At 31.0% G+C, this 22,371-nt stretch overlaps 1 protein-coding gene across 1 annotated transcript; it reads left to right on the plus strand.

The window, feature by feature from the left end:
- The first annotated feature begins 8,349 nt into the window (after positions 1-8,349).
- LOC107851527 (vacuolar protein sorting-associated protein 60.1) lies at positions 8,350-12,651 on the plus strand. Its single transcript, XM_016696585.2, has 7 exons — positions 8,350-8,618; positions 9,725-9,876; positions 10,621-10,714; positions 11,291-11,362; positions 11,473-11,584; positions 11,669-11,823; positions 12,276-12,651. The coding sequence occupies exons 1-7, from the start codon at positions 8,550-8,552 to the stop codon at positions 12,327-12,329; spliced, it is 708 nt and encodes a 235-aa protein (XP_016552071.1). The 5' UTR covers positions 8,350-8,549; the 3' UTR covers positions 12,330-12,651.
- Positions 12,652-22,371: the final 9,720 nt, after the last annotated feature.

A 22,371-nucleotide genomic window follows, 5' to 3' on the forward strand; every position in this document is an offset into this window, starting at 1 on the left:
GTAAAATATGACTTGTTGTTTGAAAATCCTTGAGTAAAGTCTTGCTTCTAAGTAATGTGGAAGTGTCAACATTTGTCCATTAGGCGTATCTTGTTCTTTTGGGAGGTTCTTGGGCTAAGTCTTGTCTTAGAGGCAAGACTAATAAAGCCTCAGATAAATCAAGACACAATATGATAGTGTCAACTCTTGTCCATGGGCCATAACTTGTCGGCTAAGTCTTGCTTCTAAGGCAAGAGTTATAGAATATCTCATAAATCAAGACACGATGTGGTAGTGTCAACTCTTGCCCATGGGGCTTAATTTGTTGTTTGAAAGTCCTTCGACTAATTCGTGCCTCTAAGGCAAGAGGTATAGGACATCTCATAAATCAAGATATAATGTTATAGTGTCAACTCTTACCCATGGGGCATAACTTGTTGTTTGAAAGTCCTTGATTTATAAAACATCTCATAAATCAAGACACAATGTGATAGTGTCAAATCTTGCCTATGAAGTGTAACTTGTTGTTTAAAAGTCTTTGGGCTAAATCTTGCCTCTAAGACAAGAGTTATAGAACATCTCATAAATTAAAACATAATGTGATAGTGTCAACTCTTATCCATGGAGCGTAACATGTTGTTTGAAAGTCCTTGGGGTAAGTCTTACCTCTATAAGGCAAGAGTTATAGAATATTTCATAAATCAAAATACAATGTGGTAATGTTAACTTTTACCCATAGGATACAACTTGTTGCTTGAAAGCCCTTAGTTTAAGTCTGCCTCTAAGGGGAGAGTTATAAAATATCTCATAAATCAATATACAATGCGGTCCTGTCAACTCTTGTCCATGGAGCATAACTTGTTGTTTGATGGTCTTTGGGTTGAGTCGTACCTCTAAGATAAGAGTTATACAGTATTTCATAAGTAAAAACACAATGTGTTAGTGTTGACTCTCGCCCAATGTATCTAACTTGTTTGAAAATTCTTAAGAAAGTCATGCTCCTAAGGCAAGAGTTGCAAAATATCTCATAAATGAAGACATCGCGTGGTAGTGTCAACTATTGCCCGTGGAGCATAATTTGTTGTTAAAAAATTCTTGAGCTAAGCCTTGAGTCTAAGGGAAGAGTTGTAGAACATCTCATAAATGAAGACATAACGTAGTTGTATCACTTCTTGCCCGTGGAGCATAATTTATTGTCTAAAAATTCTTGAGCTAAGTCTTGCCTCTAAGGGAAGAGTTGTAGAACATCTCATAATGAAGACATAGCTAGTAGTATCAACTCTTGCCCGTGGGGCATAATTTATTGTTTGAAAGTCTTTGAGTTAAGTTTTGTCTCTAAGGCAAGAGTTGTAGTACATCTCATAAATGAAGACATAACGTGGTATTGTCAACTCTTGCCCGTGAGGCATAATTTGTTGTTTGAAATTCCTTGAGCTAAGTATTGCCTCTAAGGCAAGAGTTGTAGAACATATCATAAATGAAAACATAATGTGGTAGAGTCAACTCTTGCCCATGGGGCATAATTTGTTGTTTGAAAGTCCTTGGGCTAAGTCTTGTGTAACACCCTACATTTTTGCGCTAGAATTCTAGTCGTCATTCCTACGTGTGTAAGCTCTAATCCAAATGATTTACATGTGAATATAAGTTTCATTATCATTTTCCTAGTATGTGAAGTGATTTCGAGGTGAAAAATGTTCATAAGAATCACTTAGAACAAAGTTGAGCTAAGAGCCCTTGATTCGTTCAAAATTTGGTATTCAATTCTACAACGGTCTACTTTGAATGTGTATAACTTTTTATATACTTATAGTTTTGTAGCTCAAGACCCACCAAATTATAGATAATTGAATTAGCTTTTCAATGATACCAATTTCGCCTTAATCCGATACCCAAGAGAAACGTTATGGTATTTTCCATTTGAGGGAGTAAGCCGACGCGATTGGGATATGGCACGATGGTCTTCAACATGATGAGCGATGAGACGTGATGACCAACGTGATATGGAGCTGTTTCACACGCTATTTCAGTTTCTAAAGGGTCTAGGGGCACTTTGGTCACTTTCCCTCACCCAAATCCGTCCATAACACTTAATTTCAGCCCCAAAAGAATTAGATACATTATAACTCATCTTTTTCTCTCCAAGAAAACCCTATCCCCTTCAAGAACACCAAGAACTCCACCAAATTTTCTCTAAGAAAGTCAATAATCCAAGCTTCCGGGTTTAAGAACTTCAAGAAGAAGCTTCAAAACACCATTAGAGATTAAAAAGTTCAAGCTTTTATATTCAATTAATCCAACAAGGTACGTGGGGTTATGAACAAGGATCCTCTTTCATCCTTGTGCTCAAAACTTGTTTTAAGTTAAGATTTCATGAATTTCATATTAGGGCTTATCTTGTTTTGATTTTATGAATTTATAAATGCTTTAAGTATTGAAGTGCATATTTATCTTACCTACTTATGATTTGAATTGAAGATTTATATCATGAATTGTACTTTCTTATATGAATTGATATTGTTGAATGATTTCAAGAATGACATTGAGCATAAAGCTTTGTTACGAATTGCTATGAGTTTAAGCATGAATTTTAAGCCCACAGTCTAAGTGTTGAGATTTTAAGAAGATCATGCTCCTAAGTTTTATTTGATAAGCCATATCAAGAATGTGTTTGAGATTTCAAGAAGACTATGGTCTTAAGTTGCTTTGATAATTGTTTACCAAGATTTAAAGAAAAAAATTGATCTTTTAACTCTAAGCTAAGATAAGAAATCCACATTGTTCATGCAGTTTGAGATTTAAAGAAGAGAGGCATAATTAGTTACAAACCCTTGTGCTATTTTAAGGTGGATTTCCTAAAGCTCTGAGTAAAAGAATGGGAATAATATTTAGCACCGAGTTGGGTATGATTCCAAGGTCCCATACCCCAGAACTACGTACCACCATAAAATTGAGATTAAGTGCCCATAGTGGTCTAAGATAGTGATCACTTAAGATAAGGTTATACTCCTTGATAAGAGTCTAACACCTCTCCCCAGATGGTGTATGTCGGTTAAAAGAACCTTCCAAAGTCCCTAAATCTTAAATCAAAATGTCAGAACAGTTTTGAGAAAACTAAGTGTAAAGGATCACAAATTTACTCAGACATTGTTTTACTTAAGAGTACAGTTTATTATAACTAAGTGTGGTGGCTCACAAAAACTTCTTTACGCCTTATTACTCATGTCTTATGATTTGTCAATTTTTATTATTCAAGCCAAGGTGAGTCACTCATATTTAGTATGCTGTTTTGAAAGTTTATTTAAATCATTGCATCTATTGTTTTACTTATGCATTCACGCCCACATTCTCGGTACAATCCAAAAGTACTGATCTACATATACGTCTATGTGCTACATTGTTTAATAATGTAGGTTCAGGTGCTCAATTTCAGCAGCGTAATTGACTGCGGACATCTCTATCTACATTCCGACAGTTGGTGAGTACTTATCGTTCGAGGACCCATTTATTCAGATTTTCAGCTTTTGCAGTATTTGATTAGCTGTTTCAGTTTAGTTCGAGTCAGCTGGGGTCTGTTCTAGCGACATTCTAGTTATTAGAAGTAGAGGCTTGTTAGACTATTAGTAATATTTTAGATTTCTAGTATTGATTGTTTAGATTTTTAAGTTAAGCACTTTCAGACTTTATATTCATCTAAACTCAGATCAGTTAAGACAGTAAATGCAGTATTTCAGTATTACAGTAGATTCACATGCCTAAGTTACTTTCATTATGAGTTTCAGAATTAGTAGAAGGCTCAAAGAATTAGCTTGGGGTTACTCGTAGTCCTGAGCACCGTGTGATATCTCGAAACACATTTTTGGGGCGTTACATCTTGCCTCTAAGGTAAGAATTATAGAACACTGCATAACAAAACACAATGTGATAGTGTCAACTCTTGCCCATGAAATGTAATATCTTATTTGAAAGTCAAAACTATTGCTTCTACAATGTGGTAATGTCAGCTCTTGCTCATGAGACATAACTTGATTGGAGTAAATCGAAGAAAAGAAAAAAATATTAAAATTGCAAAAGAAGAAAATGAAGAAAAATATTTAAAAAATAAAAATTTAAAAATTTAAAAAATAAAGAAAATATAGAAGCTGAGGAAAGGAAAGAAAAAAATAAAGATTGAGAAAAAAATAAAATAAAGGTTGAGAAAAAAAAAAGAGAAAAAATAAAAAGGAGAAAAAATTAGAAAAATAATAAAATTTCAGAGGAGAAAAGGAAAAAAAAGGTTGAGAAAAATTAAAAAAGAAAAAAAATAAAAAATAAAAATCAAAGTGAAATGAAAAAGAGATCTTTTTTCTTAAAAATAGAAGCTGAGAGGAGAAAAAGGAAAAAAAAAAAAAAGGATTGAGAAAAACAAAAAAAATATAGAGAAAAGAAAAGCTAAAAGTTAAAGTAAAAAAAAAAAGTTGAAAGATAAATAAATATGGAATTATTTAAAAATACTTAAGATATTAAAGGACAAATAGGTAATTGTGCTATATAAAAAAAAAAGAAAAATTAATTTTATAAAACCATTCTTACGAAAGATAAAAAAATAAAGTCAAAATAAAGTCACCTATTCTAAAGGGTCATTTATGTAGATTATCCAAATCAACCTATGTGCAGGGCCATAAAAGTTTTTACGTAATGCTGCCTATAAACTTAGGTAAATAGTTAAAGCCAAGAGAAAGTTGGCATGAGTGTGAAAATAAAACAATAAAGCATGCATGTGAAATTTTATACACCGTACATCATAAATAAAAAGAAATTCACTACTTATAACCACATTTAAGTTCTAGTATTACTTAAAAGATTTAATATATAAAAATAACTCTAAACTTGATACCAAATTATAACTTTGATCTTAAACTTTGACAGTACACAAATATGACCTTTAATTATTCAAAACTGCACAAATATAACCTCCAATCCTACGTGGCAAAACGCGTGTTCAACACGCAAAACTAGGCGCGTCCAGCTTAAAATCTAAGGGCATAATACATAAATATAACCTTAAACTTTGACAGTGCACAAATATGATCTTTAATTATTCAAAACTGCGCAAATATGACCTTTAAATGACTCTTCACTATTACTTTTTCATTATTTTCGGCTCAAAGATGAAAATGACATCTAATTTCTTTTGTCAATGTGGAAAAAGAACAATATTGAAGATTTATTAATTAGGCGGGTCAGGCTCATATGAAAAAATCGAACGGGTATGTATATATATATTATAAAGCAGAGGATGAATTTAAGTTATATAATATATCTAAATATTATTTATTTAAATATTAAATTAAAGATGAAACTACACTAATAATAAAAAAAATTATAGTTTTAATAAAACATTATTAAATTAATGTTATTAAGGATAGTAGTAGTAGTATATTAAATTAACATTATTAAAACGTTATTAAATTAACGAGGGGCGAACCTACATGGTTGCCATGGGGTTCACCCGAACCCCCTCGGTAAAAAAATTACATTGTATATATATAAGATAGAAAATGTATATTTATGTACGTATATTAATGTTGAACCACATGAAACAAGACACTTAGATAGCCCAGTGGTGTTATTTGCTCTTCTTGGGCGCTTTCTTCAGCCTACTGTGCAGTTTTGATCCCTGCTAGTCGCTATTTTTTTTTAATTAAAAAAAAGCTAGGTGTCGTTGCTATAAAAATAAATAAATAATAATAATAATAATTTTTTTAAATTGAAAAAACTTTAGGTGTTGCTACTATAGAAATAAATAAAAAAATTATTATTATTATTATAATAATAATAATAACAATAATAATAATAATAATAATAATAATAATAATAATAATAATAAAAACGACGTCATTTTAACACAAAAAGCAAAACTTTGACAGTGCACAAATATGACCTTTAACTGTTCAAAACTGCACAAATATGACCTCTCTCCAAGTCAGTCCTTTTAACGACGTGACACCGTGTGATTGAATTACCTTTCCACGTAGGCGCGAGTGAGACTCACGCATAGGGTTGTAAAATCGGAGGTCATATTTGTTCAGGTTTTGAATAGTTAAAGGTCCTATTTGTGCACTATCAAAGTTTAAGGTCAAAGTTATAATTTGGTGTCAAGTTTAGTTACAAAAATTAATTACAAAAATTCCTTTTTACTCAAAATAGTTGCCTTTTTCTGATATATCTAAAAAAATCACCCACATTCCCTTATTGTGCCGTAAATCAAGCCCCAAAATCCGGGAATATATTCCACGACTTTCTCAACTTACCCATTTTGAATTTTCACCATGTTCTTATCTTCATCTTTTACTTCAACATTCAAGTTACAACTTTCATTAACTTTCTTTTGAATTTCCATCATGTTCTTATCTACTACTCAATTAGATCTAACAACTCCATCTTTCCACCATTAACTTTCCTTTTTAATTTTCACCATTCCATTATGATATGAACGACATTGATTTTCGTAAAAATAGATTAAAATATCAAAATGACCCAGCTATGATGAAGAAGTTATCGATTATTGCATCTGTAAAGAGGAAGAAATAAGTTATAAAAAATTAATTTTCGTGACACTGCATGCGTTCTGATACATCATAAATTTTACATGTGATTTTATTTCTTTATAACTATGATACATTCAATAAACTGCATCTGATACATAGATTCAAGGTTAATGAGTCCTTGCATGCTTAATGATACATAATACAACATATATGTGATTATGGTTCAGTTTTATACTTAATTCATGTAATATAGTTACTATGATACATAGATCTGATTTTGTCGAGATTTTAGATTCATATGATACATTCTAAAAATTGTATGTGGGTTTTTAGTTTGTTTTACACCTAATACATTAAACATTAACATAAGTATGAGATATATCATTACTTTTGATACATAGTCAATGTTGAAGTTGATTTGTATTGTTTTTTCATCCGATACATTAAAATTAATGAGTATCAGACATATTTAGGGACTCTGGAGTTTTTGTATTATGTTTTGCTGAGTTTCTTAGTGATGGTTCGGTTCCTTCATCTAATTTTGATGCAGAATATCATCAAAAGAGATACACAATATTCTTATGGAACTATGGCGTCATCAAGGCGAGGAAAGGATATGCCAGCGACAATGAAGTTCCACTAAAAAATAATAGAGATAGGAAGAATTGGGAGAATTTTGATTGAGGAAGATTATTTTGGTGATTCAAATTTGAATTATGAATCTGTTACTAATTTTTAGGGATTAAAGCGATATATCTCAAGCAGAATCACATTAATTGCTCCGTTATTTACTCTTTTACTGTTATTTTTTTTTAATCAATTAGTTTGATAGTTATGGATCTGTCGGTTATGTATCCGGACCAAACTTATGCATCATATCTGGGATATTAAGTAATTAATATAAAAGTTGGGAGAGAGGGTCGGTTATTTATCCAGACCAAACTTATGTATCATATCCAGGATATTAAGTAATTGATATAAAAGTTGGGAGAGAGAGTAATAAGGTAGCAAAGTATTGAGATTTATGTTGTTTATCCTTAATTTAATTATATGAGGTAAATTAGACTTAAGACTTGGTGAATCAAGAAACTAGATATCGGAAGAAGACTACGTCAAAAGTGACTAAGTAGGGACAACACCAAATGTTATCCTTAAACGTGTTTGATAAGAGTAATTCTATCCATGAAAAAATTCAGAATCAAGACACTCGAGACCTTTTAAAAATTTACATTTTTATCTTTGATAATTTTATAATTCAGACTCAATATTTACTAATATTTATTTTATTTTTGAATTGTATACGAATATAAGTTACGTGCAAAGAACGTACCTAAACTAATAAAGTGTAAAAATATAATTGTTACTAATAATTACTTCTAAGAACATAATAATTTTAAGACAATTAAATTATTATTATTAACTAATTGTGGCTAAATATTATTTTGATGTAGTGTGCCCTTCTGAGGAAAAAATATAGAAGACCTAATTTTCTGTATCTGAAATCTGTAACAATGATGCCCTTATAATATTTGGAAATTTTGGTTAAGGTTAATTAAAAGCAACTAGAGAGTCCATTCTAAAGCTAGGTTTGGCCATAGATTTCCAAATGTTTTTGCAATTTATTTTTGGATAAGGTTTCATCATGTGTTTGATTATGATTTTTTAAAAAAAATATTTGATTTTTTTTCTAAGAAACATAAATTATACTCATTAAGTTCTAAAAACTATTAAAATGAGCAACATTGAACAATTATGATTGAAAAAAAAGAGTATTTACTTTTCACTTATTACACGTGGAGAACACGTGCATAGATAATAAAATCCTAAACTTGTTAAACGACTCAAACTGATTTTCTTGGAAACTTCTTCGCAGAAACTCTTTTAGAAAATCCTCGAAATCCGCGCCACTACAAATTCCATTTTCTTCTCCGAATTCATTCATAGAAACGCGCATTTGTACTCGATCTCCGATTTGCCAAATTCAATCGGAAACCCTAAATCGAAGATTCTTCTTCATCGTCATCAGAAGAAGTTTCGAGAAATATGAGGAGAGTTTTCGGCGTTAAGAAGCAAACGGAACCTCCTCCTTCCATTCAAGATGCTTCTGATCGGGTACGTTAACTACTTTAGCTCCAATGCAATTGTTGTCAACTTTGATCTATGTTATGTATAATCCATTCGGGAATATTTGTACTTTGATTGCGTAATACAGCTGTTTTTTAATCAATCATGAGAGGAAGTGATGACTGACTCTGTTACTTCATTGATTTGACTAATATTCTCATTTGGAGCTAAATTGAATTAGAATGGTTCAATATTTTAAATTTGTTATTCAGACGTTTGATAACTAAATGCTATAAGTTAGTGTCCTTCTCATGATAATATGATGAAAAAATATATTGGTCAAAGTCCATATACGAAACGGAGACAGGAGGGAGTATTGTGCAAGTTTTGATTTTTGAGATATGGAGATTGGTTTAATTAGACCGATTGACATAGTATAATACATATATGAAAGCTTTTTAAAAAAAATTGGTAAAGGTGATTACAAGGTGGGAAATCAAACTTGCACCAATAAGGTGAAAGTTGAGGTAGCCAATCAATTGAGCTTCTAAGGTTCAATTGTCTTTCCTAGATTATGGATCTCTTGCTTGAATTCGATAGTGTTTTATGAAATGTTGGATTTTTTTTATATCATTGTGGATGATGCTACTGTGTTTAACTGGAGTATAGAAGGTAAGTGCAGATTTGATATACTTTCATTTAACAGTATGTGCAAAACAAAATTTAATCAACCATGATTAAGTGGTGAAAGTTTTAACAAAAGAGAATGACATGTGACTAGTATTTAATGGTTTAGTGTATTCAGTGGCATGCACAATTAGGTGTCAAAAGGCCAGCCCGGTGCACTTAGCTTCCCGCTATGCGCATGGTCCGGGGAAGGGCCCCACCACAAGGGTGTATTGTACGCAACCTTACCTTTGCAGTTCTACCGGAGGCTGTTTCAGTTAATTGTTTGCTTGCTCGTTTAGCTGTTTAATTGCATTTTGCTTTTCTATTTTTGTTGAGAAAACTTCTGAGTATTTCTCCTAGGTATAAAGAATGCTTACATAATGTATCCATTACCTGATAAAACCATCTTCACTGGTAATTACAATTGTGCTCTTGCTAATTCTCTGCACGGGATATCTGATTTAGCATGGCTTGTATCTGTCCAGATTAATAAAAGAGGTGACACCGTGGAGGAGAAAATCAAGAAGCTTGATGTTGAACTTGCTAAATACAAGGAGCAACTAAAGAAGACCCGGCCAGGTCCAGCTCAGGAAGCTGTAAAAGCTCGAGCAATGAGGGTTTTGAAGCAAAAAAGAATGTGAGTCTATCCTTTTTTAAGAGTACGATGATGTTGAAAGTGGCTGGTTGAGCATCAAATTGACTGATTTGTGTATGAGTGATAGTCACATTAGAGGTCAAATAACATTTAGGTTCGGAGATGATTGAGCTATTTAAACACGGTTAATCAGTGCTCCTTTTTTCTCTCTTGATGATGAAGTAATTGTGTCGCTGGCAAATAAAGTGCTGAAAGTACCAAACAAATACATCTGTGGGTATAAAACCATATTATGAGAGAAAATATTGTGCTAACAGTTTTCTAAATAAAGTTTAATTCTTGAAAGAGTTTGTGAATACTTTTTGAAAAACGAAATCAGAAGAGTTTTTGATTGAAATGAGGACTGGTGCTTATATAACAGTTCCTACTTGGGATACTCATGGAGTTGCAAGAGTCTAAAAAGAACTTTAATTTTGTTTGTTTTAGAAAGAAAGAGAGAAGCTATCTTCTGGGGTTATAGACGATTAATCTATTAACTTCACCTGGATTGTATGTGGAGCAAAAGTAGATAGAACACTCCCCCTAATGTGGTGAATATTCTGTTTACCTTAAAATATTTCTCTAAGTTTTGCTTCTGTTTGTGGTGAAAATTAGATTTTCAGCGCACTGGTTAGGCATAGTTTTCTCCAAATTGGGGAAAATACTTGCTTGTTTGACAAGCTTATAGTTTATGTGTTGATCTATTGTATACAAATGCATAATCTCTTCTCTTCGAATATCAAACAGGTATGAAGGCCAACGTGACATGCTCTATAACCAGACGTACAACCTAGATCAAGTTTCATTTGCTGCTGAGGGAATTAAAGATGCTCAGCAGACAGTATGTTAATTGGAGTTCATGCTTTTTTCCTTTACTATAACCTTTTACAGATACCTAGTTTTCTCCCATTTCATTTATGAATTGCCTAATTCAAAAAGCTGTTATATGCATTATACCAGTAGGAAACTTGTCCATTGCTAGTTCTGGTATTCCAAATATTTGAAAGTGTCATTGTACATTTTTATGTTTCAAGTAAATTAGCACCTTAAAAAAGCATACAAGCATCATTTATTCTTTACCAATCCATGGCAGTTAAATTGAAACTGTTTTAACTTGAGTTTGATAAAGAGAATTTTGGAGTGTCACTCACAAGTCTGATTCACTGATTCATTTATCAAGTGAATGTTGTTTGGGGAAATGAAGAGGCTTGCTATTTTAGACTGTAACTTAATCCTTTGTAATCAATAATTATTAGGTTTTTCAAGTCATTTGGGCTATATTGACTCATTGTAAAGTGTATCTTCTTCTAAATTGCATCCCATGTTGGAGAATTTTATTATGAAGGCATAATTGAACCATTGGAGTCATTTATATACAGTTGAATTTTCTACTAATAAGTTGGTTCTGTTCCTCCAGATGTCAGCCTTGAAGTCCGCAAACAAAGAATTGAAAGGAATGATGAAGACAGTGAAGATTCAAGATATAGATGTATGTCTTATCATTGTGGTTATATGTTTTAGTAACCTTGTGCATTTTTCCTCGTTCGTTTCTGAATTTTTCACGGTTTCTAATTGTGATATTATTATGTGAAAATGTAGAACATGCAAGATGAAATGATGGACTTGATGGATGTGAGCAACGAAATTCAGGAGTCTCTTGGGAGAAGCTACAGTGTGCCAGATGACATTGATGAAGATGAACTCCTGGGTGGTAAGCTTAAGTAGCAATACATTTGTTTAGATATAGAAGTAAAATGCATGTCAGATGAGCTCTTAACCTATTACTTTTATGCAGAGCTTGATGCTCTGGAGGCCGACATGGATTCGGTAGGCGAAGGGGTCCCTTCGTATCTTCAACCAGACAAGGAGTCCGATTTGGATGCAGAGCTTAGCCTACCATCAGCACCAACAGGGCATGCACAAATGCCAGCTGGCAGAGCTAACGCGCAGGTAAAGTCAGATGCTGTATGACATAGTTATAGTCCACTCATGCTTATACTCGTATATAGATAATCTGTTGTAAGTTGTAACAACTAACAAGTATGCTAGAAACAATGGATTTGTTCGAGTCTCTTGTTATGCAGGTCCTTTCTTGGATATCAGTCGCATGCATGTGTACATTTACTAGTACATTGGAGCCTGCATCTTTTTCGTATGAATATGAAGTTATATTTATCTACTTGGAAAAGGTCGTTATCTGCTGAAAAAAAACATCATCTTCCCAGCTTTCTTAGGAAAAAAAACGAAACTGTCATCTTCCCCTCTGAGAAGGATGGTTTTTATGCTTCCTGTCCAACTGTCCAATTTGTTTTTCTGTTTCTTTTCCTATTGTGAAGTGATTCAACTGCACCTAATATTCTATTTAAAATGCTGACTTTTTTTCATTTACTTGTGATGCACAGGCTTATGATGAACTAGGATTGCCTGCGGTTCCTCGTGCATCAATTCGCGATTAAGGGATGATTGGGATATATTGTTGATAACTTCTTTTGGGATTATTTGGGATTATTGGGGAAATCCTGGTGTAAACATTAGTGTGCAGATTATATCTTCATTGTTGTTTCCACATGACTCATGTTGATTCATTGTGAAATAATGGAATGCTTGAATTGTATTATGCACATTCAGTACTTATCAGACATCCAACAAAAAGAAGATGATCAAACTCCTGGTGCCTTGTTTGGCTTTTGTAGTTATTTTACATTTTTTAATGAAACCTTGTAAATTGAGTGAGATTGTACGTACAAAAGAAGCCAACAGTAAAAGTTTGTTTCTCAATGGGTAGTGTCAACTTGTGCAAATGAATATTTATCGGCAGAATGATGAAATACATATTTCAATTAATTTAAACTTTTACATACTACACAAATCAAAATTATAATTTATCAATAATTAAGAGATCAAAATTACTATTTCCTTCATTTTTATTTGCCATGCTTGACTTTTGAATATAGAAAGGGGATCTAAAAAAAAAGTCCGTGACCCCGTGACCTTTTTTTAGAGCGCATAAGGAGAGGTTGAACTTCAAACCTTGAGTAAATCCGTTACCAAAAAATGTACATCACTTTAGGGAATCCTAAAAAAAAAGTCCGTGACCCCTTTTTAGAGCACATAAAGGAGAGATTGAACTTCAAACCTTCTCTTGAGTACCCGTTACCAAAAAATGTACATCACTTTGGGACACATGCGCATAGCACACACAAAGGTTATTTTATGGAAAAATTTCAGAAATAGCAATTACAGAGCCTTAATTGTAACTTTTATAACAACAGTTTTAAAATTACAAAAAAGAGCAATATGTATTTTGTATTTCAGTAAACTGTTGCTATTTAAATACATATACAATCAGAGTTTACCTTCCTAATTTAATGCTAATCTGTTTGAGTTAAATAAGGGAAAAAACTGTTCCTTAATTTATGAAATATTTTATTTTACAGATTCCTTTACCTTGTAAAACTCTTTTTTTACCACAGCCATTAAATTACAACTACTAATTGAAATTCAAAAAACGTTTTTCATAATCAGCAACTCAAATCAAATTCAAAATACAGATTCGAATTCCAAAACATTTTTCTTCATGTTATTTTTTTTTTGCCGATTGACTAAAATTTTGAAGAAAATATTGAAAATACAACGGTTCAATTATAGGTATTGATCAACTAACTCTATTCTATTTGTAGTTTTCATAAAACTAAATTGCGAAATTGCTGAAAAACTTGTAACAAACTGTCGTGGAATTCAAAAATTTGAGATCTTATACGAATTTTATTAGTCTCGTAAAAAATTGTTTAAGCGAATTGAGATATTTGTGTTGTTATGTAATGTGAAAATTGAGATACAATTGTTAAACGTTAAATTTGAATTTTAGTTGATGATAACTAGTTTTGTATATACAGACAAGTTGTTGTATATAGTACGTATTTGATATTTTATTTTATTTTTATTATTTTTTTTTGTGTTCTGGAGATTGACAATGGGAAGCATACCTGTTCTTGTTAAACACTCTTGTCGATGGATATATAAACAACATTATGAAGATTACATATGTTTCCAGCTATATGTATTTATAATATAAATATGCAGTACGTTTATGTGTTCACTGGCAGTTTCATATGTTTCCAGCTGTATGTATTTATAATATACATATGCAGTATGTTTATGTGTTCACTGGCAGTTTCATATGTTTCCAATTGAACGTATTTATAATATACATATGCAGTATTTTACGTGTAAAAATTATGTATTCTTATACGTATTTTTTCAATATGCGGGACATATTTCCATTGGCATATGGTGTACTAGATTCTGAAAATGATGCATCTTGGACTTGCTTCTTTGAGAATCTGAAGGAAGCATATGGTGAAAGAAAATATATGTGCGTAATGCAAGCGTCATAGAAGTTGTTGCTGATGTGTACAATAATGTACCACATTATGCATGTATGTGGTGTCTATTTGGTAATGTGAAAAAAATTTAGAAAGTCACATGATGCATTGTTCGTGGTAAATCAGGAAGAGATATGTTCGAAAATAAAAATAAAAATTGTTGTAGTTCGTGTGGGTTTAAAGGTCACAATAGGCGTTCATGTAGGAAATACAACAAATGGATGATTATTTTAGTCAAAATATAATTGCTGAATTTTTTCATTGAGAATTATGTCATTCTAAATTTTGAACTTGTTAATTTGTTATAGTTCAAATGTTGCAATTATTTTACAGAGTTTGATTAATTTAATTTTTTATATATATATAGACGTATTTAGGAAAAAATATATTTGCATTAGACGTAAATACAAATGCAAACTGAAATGAACATATGTATTAATCATAAATATGTATTTTTTAAAATTTCCAATGCATATCAGAAAAAATAAAGTTTCAGACTTGTAAAAAATAAGTATGTGTTATTAAAAATACATATGTACACTGAAATGAACATGTGTATTATTCATAAATACATATGACTCGTAAATTTATATGGACTTCTACATAAGAATACAATAACTATGTATAGTTCAAAAATATATGTGCAAATCCGTAAAATACATATGTGTATATAATCATAACTGAAAAATACATATGCATTAGAAATAAATACATATGCAAAACTGGATAGAAGAAAAGTTCATAAACACAATTACTAATATTTACATAAACTAACCATGAAAATATTGGAGTTTAAAAGATTAAACATCAACAAACTTAATATAACAGTAAAGAAACATTAACATATCATCTTTGAACATTAAAGTAACATATGAAACTGAAGAAATATTCAAAAAATTATTCATCCACCTAATGTTAACTGTTGTAAACTTCAACAAAATAAAATACACATCAAATATCATGCACTTCAATGTCTTCTGTTATCCCAATTTCTTGAGAATGCCTCATTGGTGCTTCGTCATCACTTTGTGCTTTCGCTTCTTCTTTCCTCGAACCATAATCCCACAAAAGTGAAGCACATCTTATACGAATAAGATTTGTACCATGTATAACATTTGCTTGTCAAAACAGTGGTACTTATGTATTTACAATATACATATTATATTTACATTGAAACATATACATATACAAACATTGTCATCTACTCTTTATAAACAAATACGACTGAGCAAAAAATATAAATATTAGCAGTACAAATAAGAAAATACATATCTAACAGGTAACAAATATATTTCATATCATTTCAAGCAAACAAATTACATATGTATTTTATTTATACACGATTTGTCAAAAAATCATATTTATCAATAAAAAGAAGAACATATCATAGTCAAATACATATCTAATCTGTACCATGTATAACAATTACATGTCAAAACAGTGGTACTTATGTATTTACAATATACATATTATATTTACATTGAAACATATGCATATGTATTTCATGAATACATGAATGGTCTAAATTTAACTTACAAACAAAATATACAACTGAACATCAATTACAAACCTTATCAGTAACAAATATAAATATCTTACACATACTGTAAATACAAAATACATATCTAAAATATATTATACATAACAAAATATAATTACTATCAGTAACAAAACTATATACAAACTAAAAATCTTAGATATAACAGATGCATATCAACACATTAGCAACAAAAATAAAAAACAAACACTTAATAAAGGGAAAAGTCATCGTTTTCATTCCAAACTATACACTAAAAGTGTAGGTCACACTTAAACTATCGTAGTCACCTATTACACACCTAAATTATAAAAAAAGTGGAACTATTACCTCCCCGCGACACCCATTGTAAGGCGCGTTTCTTACACTTGTTCTAGGCGCGTCCAGCCTTTTGAATAACAAAAAAAAGGGCTAAAAATATTTAAAATACCGCACTTTTAATTTCCAACGGATCTATGGAACCTAATTCCTATTTAAGTCAATTTGAGGGCTCCAAACTACGAACCCTAATTCCCAAATTTGTCTTTCAAAATCAAAATTGAAAATCATTTGTTTGAAGAATTGGTAACTAAATGTTAATAAAATTTTTTATTTTTTATTTTTTCAATTAAAAAATCAATAAAATTAAATTTTATTTATTTATTTTAATATGTGGGTCCCGCCTTCTTCAATTGCTTCTTCTTCACCAAAATCACCATTAAAACACCACCATTGACACCATCATCATCAAACTCAAATCTTCACCACAATAATTTTAAGAATCCATCATAGATTTCATTATCGAAATTACAATACAACCATTAATATCACAAAAATCACAAACAACCACCATAAAATTCAACATCCACTACTAAAATTATCATCGGAATCACAAAATCACTATTGTTAACATCCAAAGTTACAAAATCCATGACAAATTCGCACAATTGTTAAAAAAATTGAAGTTACAAACACAAAAATAAATAGCAATGATTTTTCCTAACCTAAATCCCTCTGTGCATACCCCGAAATCACAACACTTCATGTTACAATATTCAATTCAATCTCCTCTTCCCTCATCCTCTCAAATAGTCCCAAAGCCTCGTCAAATCGTAGGCCCCGATGACAACGAGTTTGGCTTTGATACAAGATTTACATTGTTTGATTAAGTGAGTAAAAGAAGGAGGAGTTATTGATGAAGAGAAGAAAGTGAAGAAGGAAGTGAATTTGAAGGAAAAGTGAAGCAAAGAATAAGTGAACAATTCAACAATTTCATATTTTTAATGGTAAATTATTGAATATTTTTTGCCATCAAAATTTTCTTGTTGAATTCGCTTGGTTTTGAAGGGAAAGTGAAGCAGAGAATAAGTGAAGAAGGAGGAGTTGTTGAATTGTTGAATTGTTTGGTTATTTATTTTTAATCACAAGGGCTATTTATTAATTAAATAAAAAAATTATATGAAATACGTGGCATCATCACAGGGTGAGTGGAGTACACTCCACTTATTAAACTTGGGCATGGGTGTCGCGGGGAGGTAATAGTTCTACTTTTTTTATAGTTTAGGTGTGTAATAGGTCACTACGATAGTTTAGGTGTGACCTAAACTTTTAGTGTATAGTTTGGGATGCAAACAATGACTTTTTTCCTTAATAAAATGTATATATAAAGTACATATATGAACATGTTGTCCAGAAACTATAAAATTTTACACATCAAAATACCTCCTCCACTTTCTCTTCTTCAGATTCAAAATCAGATGAAACAGGACTTGCAATTTTCCTAGATTTTGCTTTTTCATGTGACTTTCTTTTTTTCACCGATTTTTAAATTTTTGTGGGTTTGGGGGATGAAGATTTTGTCAATGCTTTTCGTTTCATGATTTCCACAGTCTTTACGGGATCGTTACACTGCTTCGATCTCAACTCTTCAATGCTAATAACTCCCTTCAACTGAACTACTACGATTTGCATGTTCTGCCATTGTAGCAGAACTCCAAAAATTTCAACACACAAAAATTAAACAAAACTAAAAAAACCCAAAAAATCACAACACAGAAGAATGTGAAAAAAGAATGCCCCAGTAATTTCAACACATAAAAATAAAAAATAAATAAAAACCCTCCAAAACAAGAACGTTGAAGAATGTGAAAAAAAATATCGAAAATAATTTACATATAAGAACTTATATGGAAAAGATAACATGCATTAACTGTAAAATTAACTTAACGTAATAAATGAGGACAATGTTTATCAAGAATTTGAGAGAAAAAGATCAGAATTTGAAGAAATAGGTTAGAACTTAACCAGAATTTGAAGAAGTAGGCTAGAAAAAATCTCAAATTTCTGAAATTTTTTCAATTCAAAACAAAAAAAAACTAATTTCAGAAATTTTCTCAATTCAAAACGCAGAAGAATGTGTAAAAATAATGCCAAAAAAATTACAAAAAAGAAGTTATATGAAAAAGATAAAATGCATTAACTATAAAATCAACTTACCTTAATAGATGGAAACAAGGTTTATCAAGAATCAGAGAGAAAAAAGTGGAATTTGAAAAAAAAAAAAATTAGCCTAAGAGAGATATTGGAGAGAATTGAAATTTTTATGAATGGCGTGAAAATAGGGTTATGGGGAGGTAAAGTTGCGTGAAAAGAGGATAGTGAAAATACATGGGTAAAAGTCACAGGCTTGATAATAAAAAAGGTAAAATATTACTACTTTTGCTATTAGTTGTAATTTTGAGAAACTATTGCTATTACTTGTAATTAATGTCTTAGGTATGCTAGTTTACGTAATTTTATCTAACAAGGATAAAATAGACACAACATGATGAATTACATCAATAGTAATATACCCATTAAAATTTCATAAGTGAGGTTTGGGGAGCGTAAAATGTATGCAGACCTTATCATTACCTCAGGGAGGTAGAGTGGTTATTTTCGAAAGATCACCGGCTCAAATGTAGTAAATGCAGATACAAAAAAAGAAAAACAACGAAGAAAATATGACAATTAATATGGTAATAATGCAAAATCCACAAGAAAAATAATAATCAGCCACACAATAATGCGATAATCGAAACTAAGGGTGTCAAATGGTCCAGTTTGACCCGTCCCGTCCCGTCCCAGTCAGCCCTCAGGCTGTAGGGTTCCGGGTTCCGGGTCCCAGGTTGGTTCAATTTTTTTTGGGCCCGATAAATCCAGCTCGGACCAAAATCGATCCTGGACCACCAGTTAACTAAACCGGTTATATTTTTTTTTTTAGAAAATCATTTTTGTGATCGTTGGGCCAAAGTAGCCGTTGGGTCCAATGGCTATATGGTCGTTTGGACCCAAAAACGGCTATTTTGGCCTTTATTATTATTTTTTTTAATTAAAAATATTTTTTAAAACCCCCAAAAAATTCTATAAATACTCTACACTTTCAAATCATTTTCCACACAATTTTCATTCTCTCAAATCTCATTCTCTCTCAAATCTCAATCCTCAAAATTCTATATATCTCCTGAAGTATTCTATATATCTCCTAAAGTGCTCAATTTAATTTTTTAATTTTGCGATTACAAAGTACGAGTGGAAGTTTCTAAAGTCGCAACTTTCGGATACTTTCAAAATTTGGAATTGTCGTTCCATCTCTTACTTTTAATTTTTAATTAGTGTATTAATTGTTGTATATTTAATTTTATTATTTTTGTGTATTTTATTTTATTTTTAGTTTGATTTATAATTTTATATTATGGATAAATTAAGAAACCTTGCCAGTAAAAGTGTCAAAATTTTTTGTCCCGGAAGTGGTAGTGGTAGTAAAAAGTGAATTACTGACGGTAGAGGTAGTTCAAGTAGTAGATATACCCGTGTACCTCCGGTACCTCTTAGTCAACCTTTTGAGGAAGAAGTAGGAGTAAGTGCTCACGATATGAATTAATCAGAAGCTTAAAAAAATTACGATATAGAAGAAGAAAATAAAGTAGATGCGGTTAATTTAGAAGAAGATGATGAAAATATTGGTGAGACACCCGCAATAGGAAATGCTAATGTTAGATCTGAATCGGTAAATCGTCCTTTCCGTCCTCCTCGTGTCCCAAGAGCTCGTAGAACAACTAGTGTTGCATGATAATTTTTTACACGTATAAAAGGAGAGACTAAGGTGCAATGCAATATTTATCAATAAGTATATGAACATAAAAGAGGAGGCAATCAAGGGGGTACGGGTACGTTAATGAGACATATAAATGATAATCACGAAAGAGAGTTATTTATTGCACGAGGTGATAAGGTTATTGGTGGGCCAACACAAACTAGAATGGATCCAACAACCGATCAGGTAATTAAGAATTATAATAAATTGAGGGACCGGAAATAAATAGCAAAAATGATAGCTGTGGGTTGTTTGCCTTTTAGTTTTCCTTTTTCAGATGTTTTTATTCATTATATTCAAGTAATTTATAATCCTATGTTTAATGGTATTCCTAGAAGTACTTGCCGGGCTGATATTTTTACACGTCATTCACAATATGTTTTTTATTTATCTACATTATTAAAAAATATTCAATGACTCTAACTTCTGATCTTGATCATGCTGTTAATAAAAATGATTATTTAATCATTACTTGTCACTGGATAAATAGTAATTTTGTTATGCCAAAAAGTATTTTAGCTTTTTTATATGATGAAGATCGTAGACATATTAGAGAATTTATTGCTGATTCGATTAGTAAAGTTGCAGAATTTTATGATATTGAAAAAAAAGTCTTATGTATTATTTTTTATAATGCTTCTAACAACAAGACTGCTATTACAAAGTTAAAAGCTAGTCTCTCTCTGTCGTTACCTGAAATATTTCATGTTAAGTGTGCTTGTCATATATATAATTTAATTGTAAGAGATGGTCTTGAATTTTTTGAGCTTTATATTGAAAAAATTCAGCTTGTTGTTGGTTATATTCAAGGAAATAATCCAAGAAAAAAAATTAGAGAATTTAAAGTTAAATATGAACAAAATGGACTTAGACCGATATTGATGCCTGAAGAATGTGATACTAGATGGAATGCTACATATGATTATTTTAAAACTTGTCATGCTTATAGAGTTCCTATTATACTAACTTTTAACCAATATTTTGGTTCATTTATTGATTTGACTGAATGTATGCTACATGATTTTGATTGGGCTGTAATTGAAGATCTTGTTAAGTTTTTGGAAAAAATTTATATAGCTACGATTGAATTTTTCGATGCTTATTATCCTACTGTTTGTAATATTTTAGCATATATAGCTGATATTTCTTCTTTGCTCAAAGAATATAAGAATAAAGAAGGTTACAGAGAAGCTGTTGGTGCTATGTTTGCTAAATTTTTAAAAATATTTTTTTCGATTCCCCCTATTTACTTGGTTGGTGCTATAATAAATCCATGTATGAAATATACTACTATGTGCCACTTTAGTACTCTTATTTATTTTAACTTAGAGCTAAATACTAATAATGATTTTGATGATGAAGAACAAGAACAACCAGATTTGTATACGGCTATGAGTGATGAGAACATTTACATAGTTAAATTATATAACCATTATGCTAATTTACTTGATTTAGCTGTACCGACAAATATCTCTCCAACTGTCACTTCTCATTCTTCTGAGGAGACATCATCTTTTAAAAGGCCAGCACATAGTGGTTTTCCTGATCACTTTTATGATTTAAATGTTTGAAACAGTTTTGAGGAGGGAACTTACACAACAGCTTCTCAGGAAGAACTTAAATATTATCTTCGAACGCCGATAGAGGATCGTAGATGGAAGATCAACGTGTTGTATTGGTGGAAGAATAATGAAACACGATATTCTGTACTTTCATTAGCTGGAGATATATTGAATGTTCCAATGTCAACTGTTGCATCGGAGAGCGCTTTTAGTCAGGGATGGCAATAGTTTAGAGACAACCGACACTCATTGGGAAACAATGCTATGAATGTTCTAGTTTGACTTAGAGATTGGATTAGAGAAGAACAAAGAAATCAAGGAATGGAGGTGGAGCCGAAAGACAAACAAAATCTTGAAGAAATTATAATTTCAAGGGAGAACTCACGACAATCAAGTCCAATGTATGTTTTTACCTCCATTAATTTTAACTATCCTATCAAGTTTCCGTTAATGTTAACATAGATGAGTTGAAAAAAATGATGACATTTTTGTAGTTTTTTCATTCATGTACACTATAAATTTTGAATCATTTTGTAATCAATAAAATATAACATTCATTCACTCCTTACTTTGTAATTTTTTTCCATTTAATGATTTAAATTAAATTTCCAGTTTAAATTAAATACTTAGTTTTAATATGTTACTAATTTACTATCAAGATTTACACTAAATAATAGACAATTAAAATTTAAACATAACAAACATATAATCATATATACACATAATGAAAAAATAAATTTCTTTTAAGTTCAAAACCTCAAGTATTATTAATTTATTATATTAAGTAGCATATTTTTTAAAGTAGTACATATATTAAATGGTACGTATATATGTGTATATATTTTCTATAGACTCTAAAGTAGTATATATTTAAGGTATACACATGTATACCTTAAATAT

This window comes from Capsicum annuum, chromosome 12 (genome assembly GCF_002878395.1).
Source record: "Capsicum annuum cultivar UCD-10X-F1 chromosome 12, UCD10Xv1.1, whole genome shotgun sequence".
In the NCBI taxonomy this organism is placed as follows: Eukaryota; Viridiplantae; Streptophyta; class Magnoliopsida; order Solanales; family Solanaceae; genus Capsicum; species Capsicum annuum.

Bases quoted from the DNA above. Each gene is read 5' to 3' on its own strand.
- LOC107851527 (XM_016696585.2), top strand. From the start codon at position 8,550: ATGAGGAGAGTTTTCGGCGTTAAGAAGCAAACGGAACCTCCTCCTTCC. The intron at 9,877-10,620 runs GTGAGTCTATCC...AATATCAAACAG, and splicing joins GTTTTGAAGCAAAAAAGAAT to GTATGAAGGCCAACGTGACA. The intron at 10,715-11,290 runs GTATGTTAATTG...CTGTTCCTCCAG, and splicing joins TTAAAGATGCTCAGCAGACA to ATGTCAGCCTTGAAGTCCGC.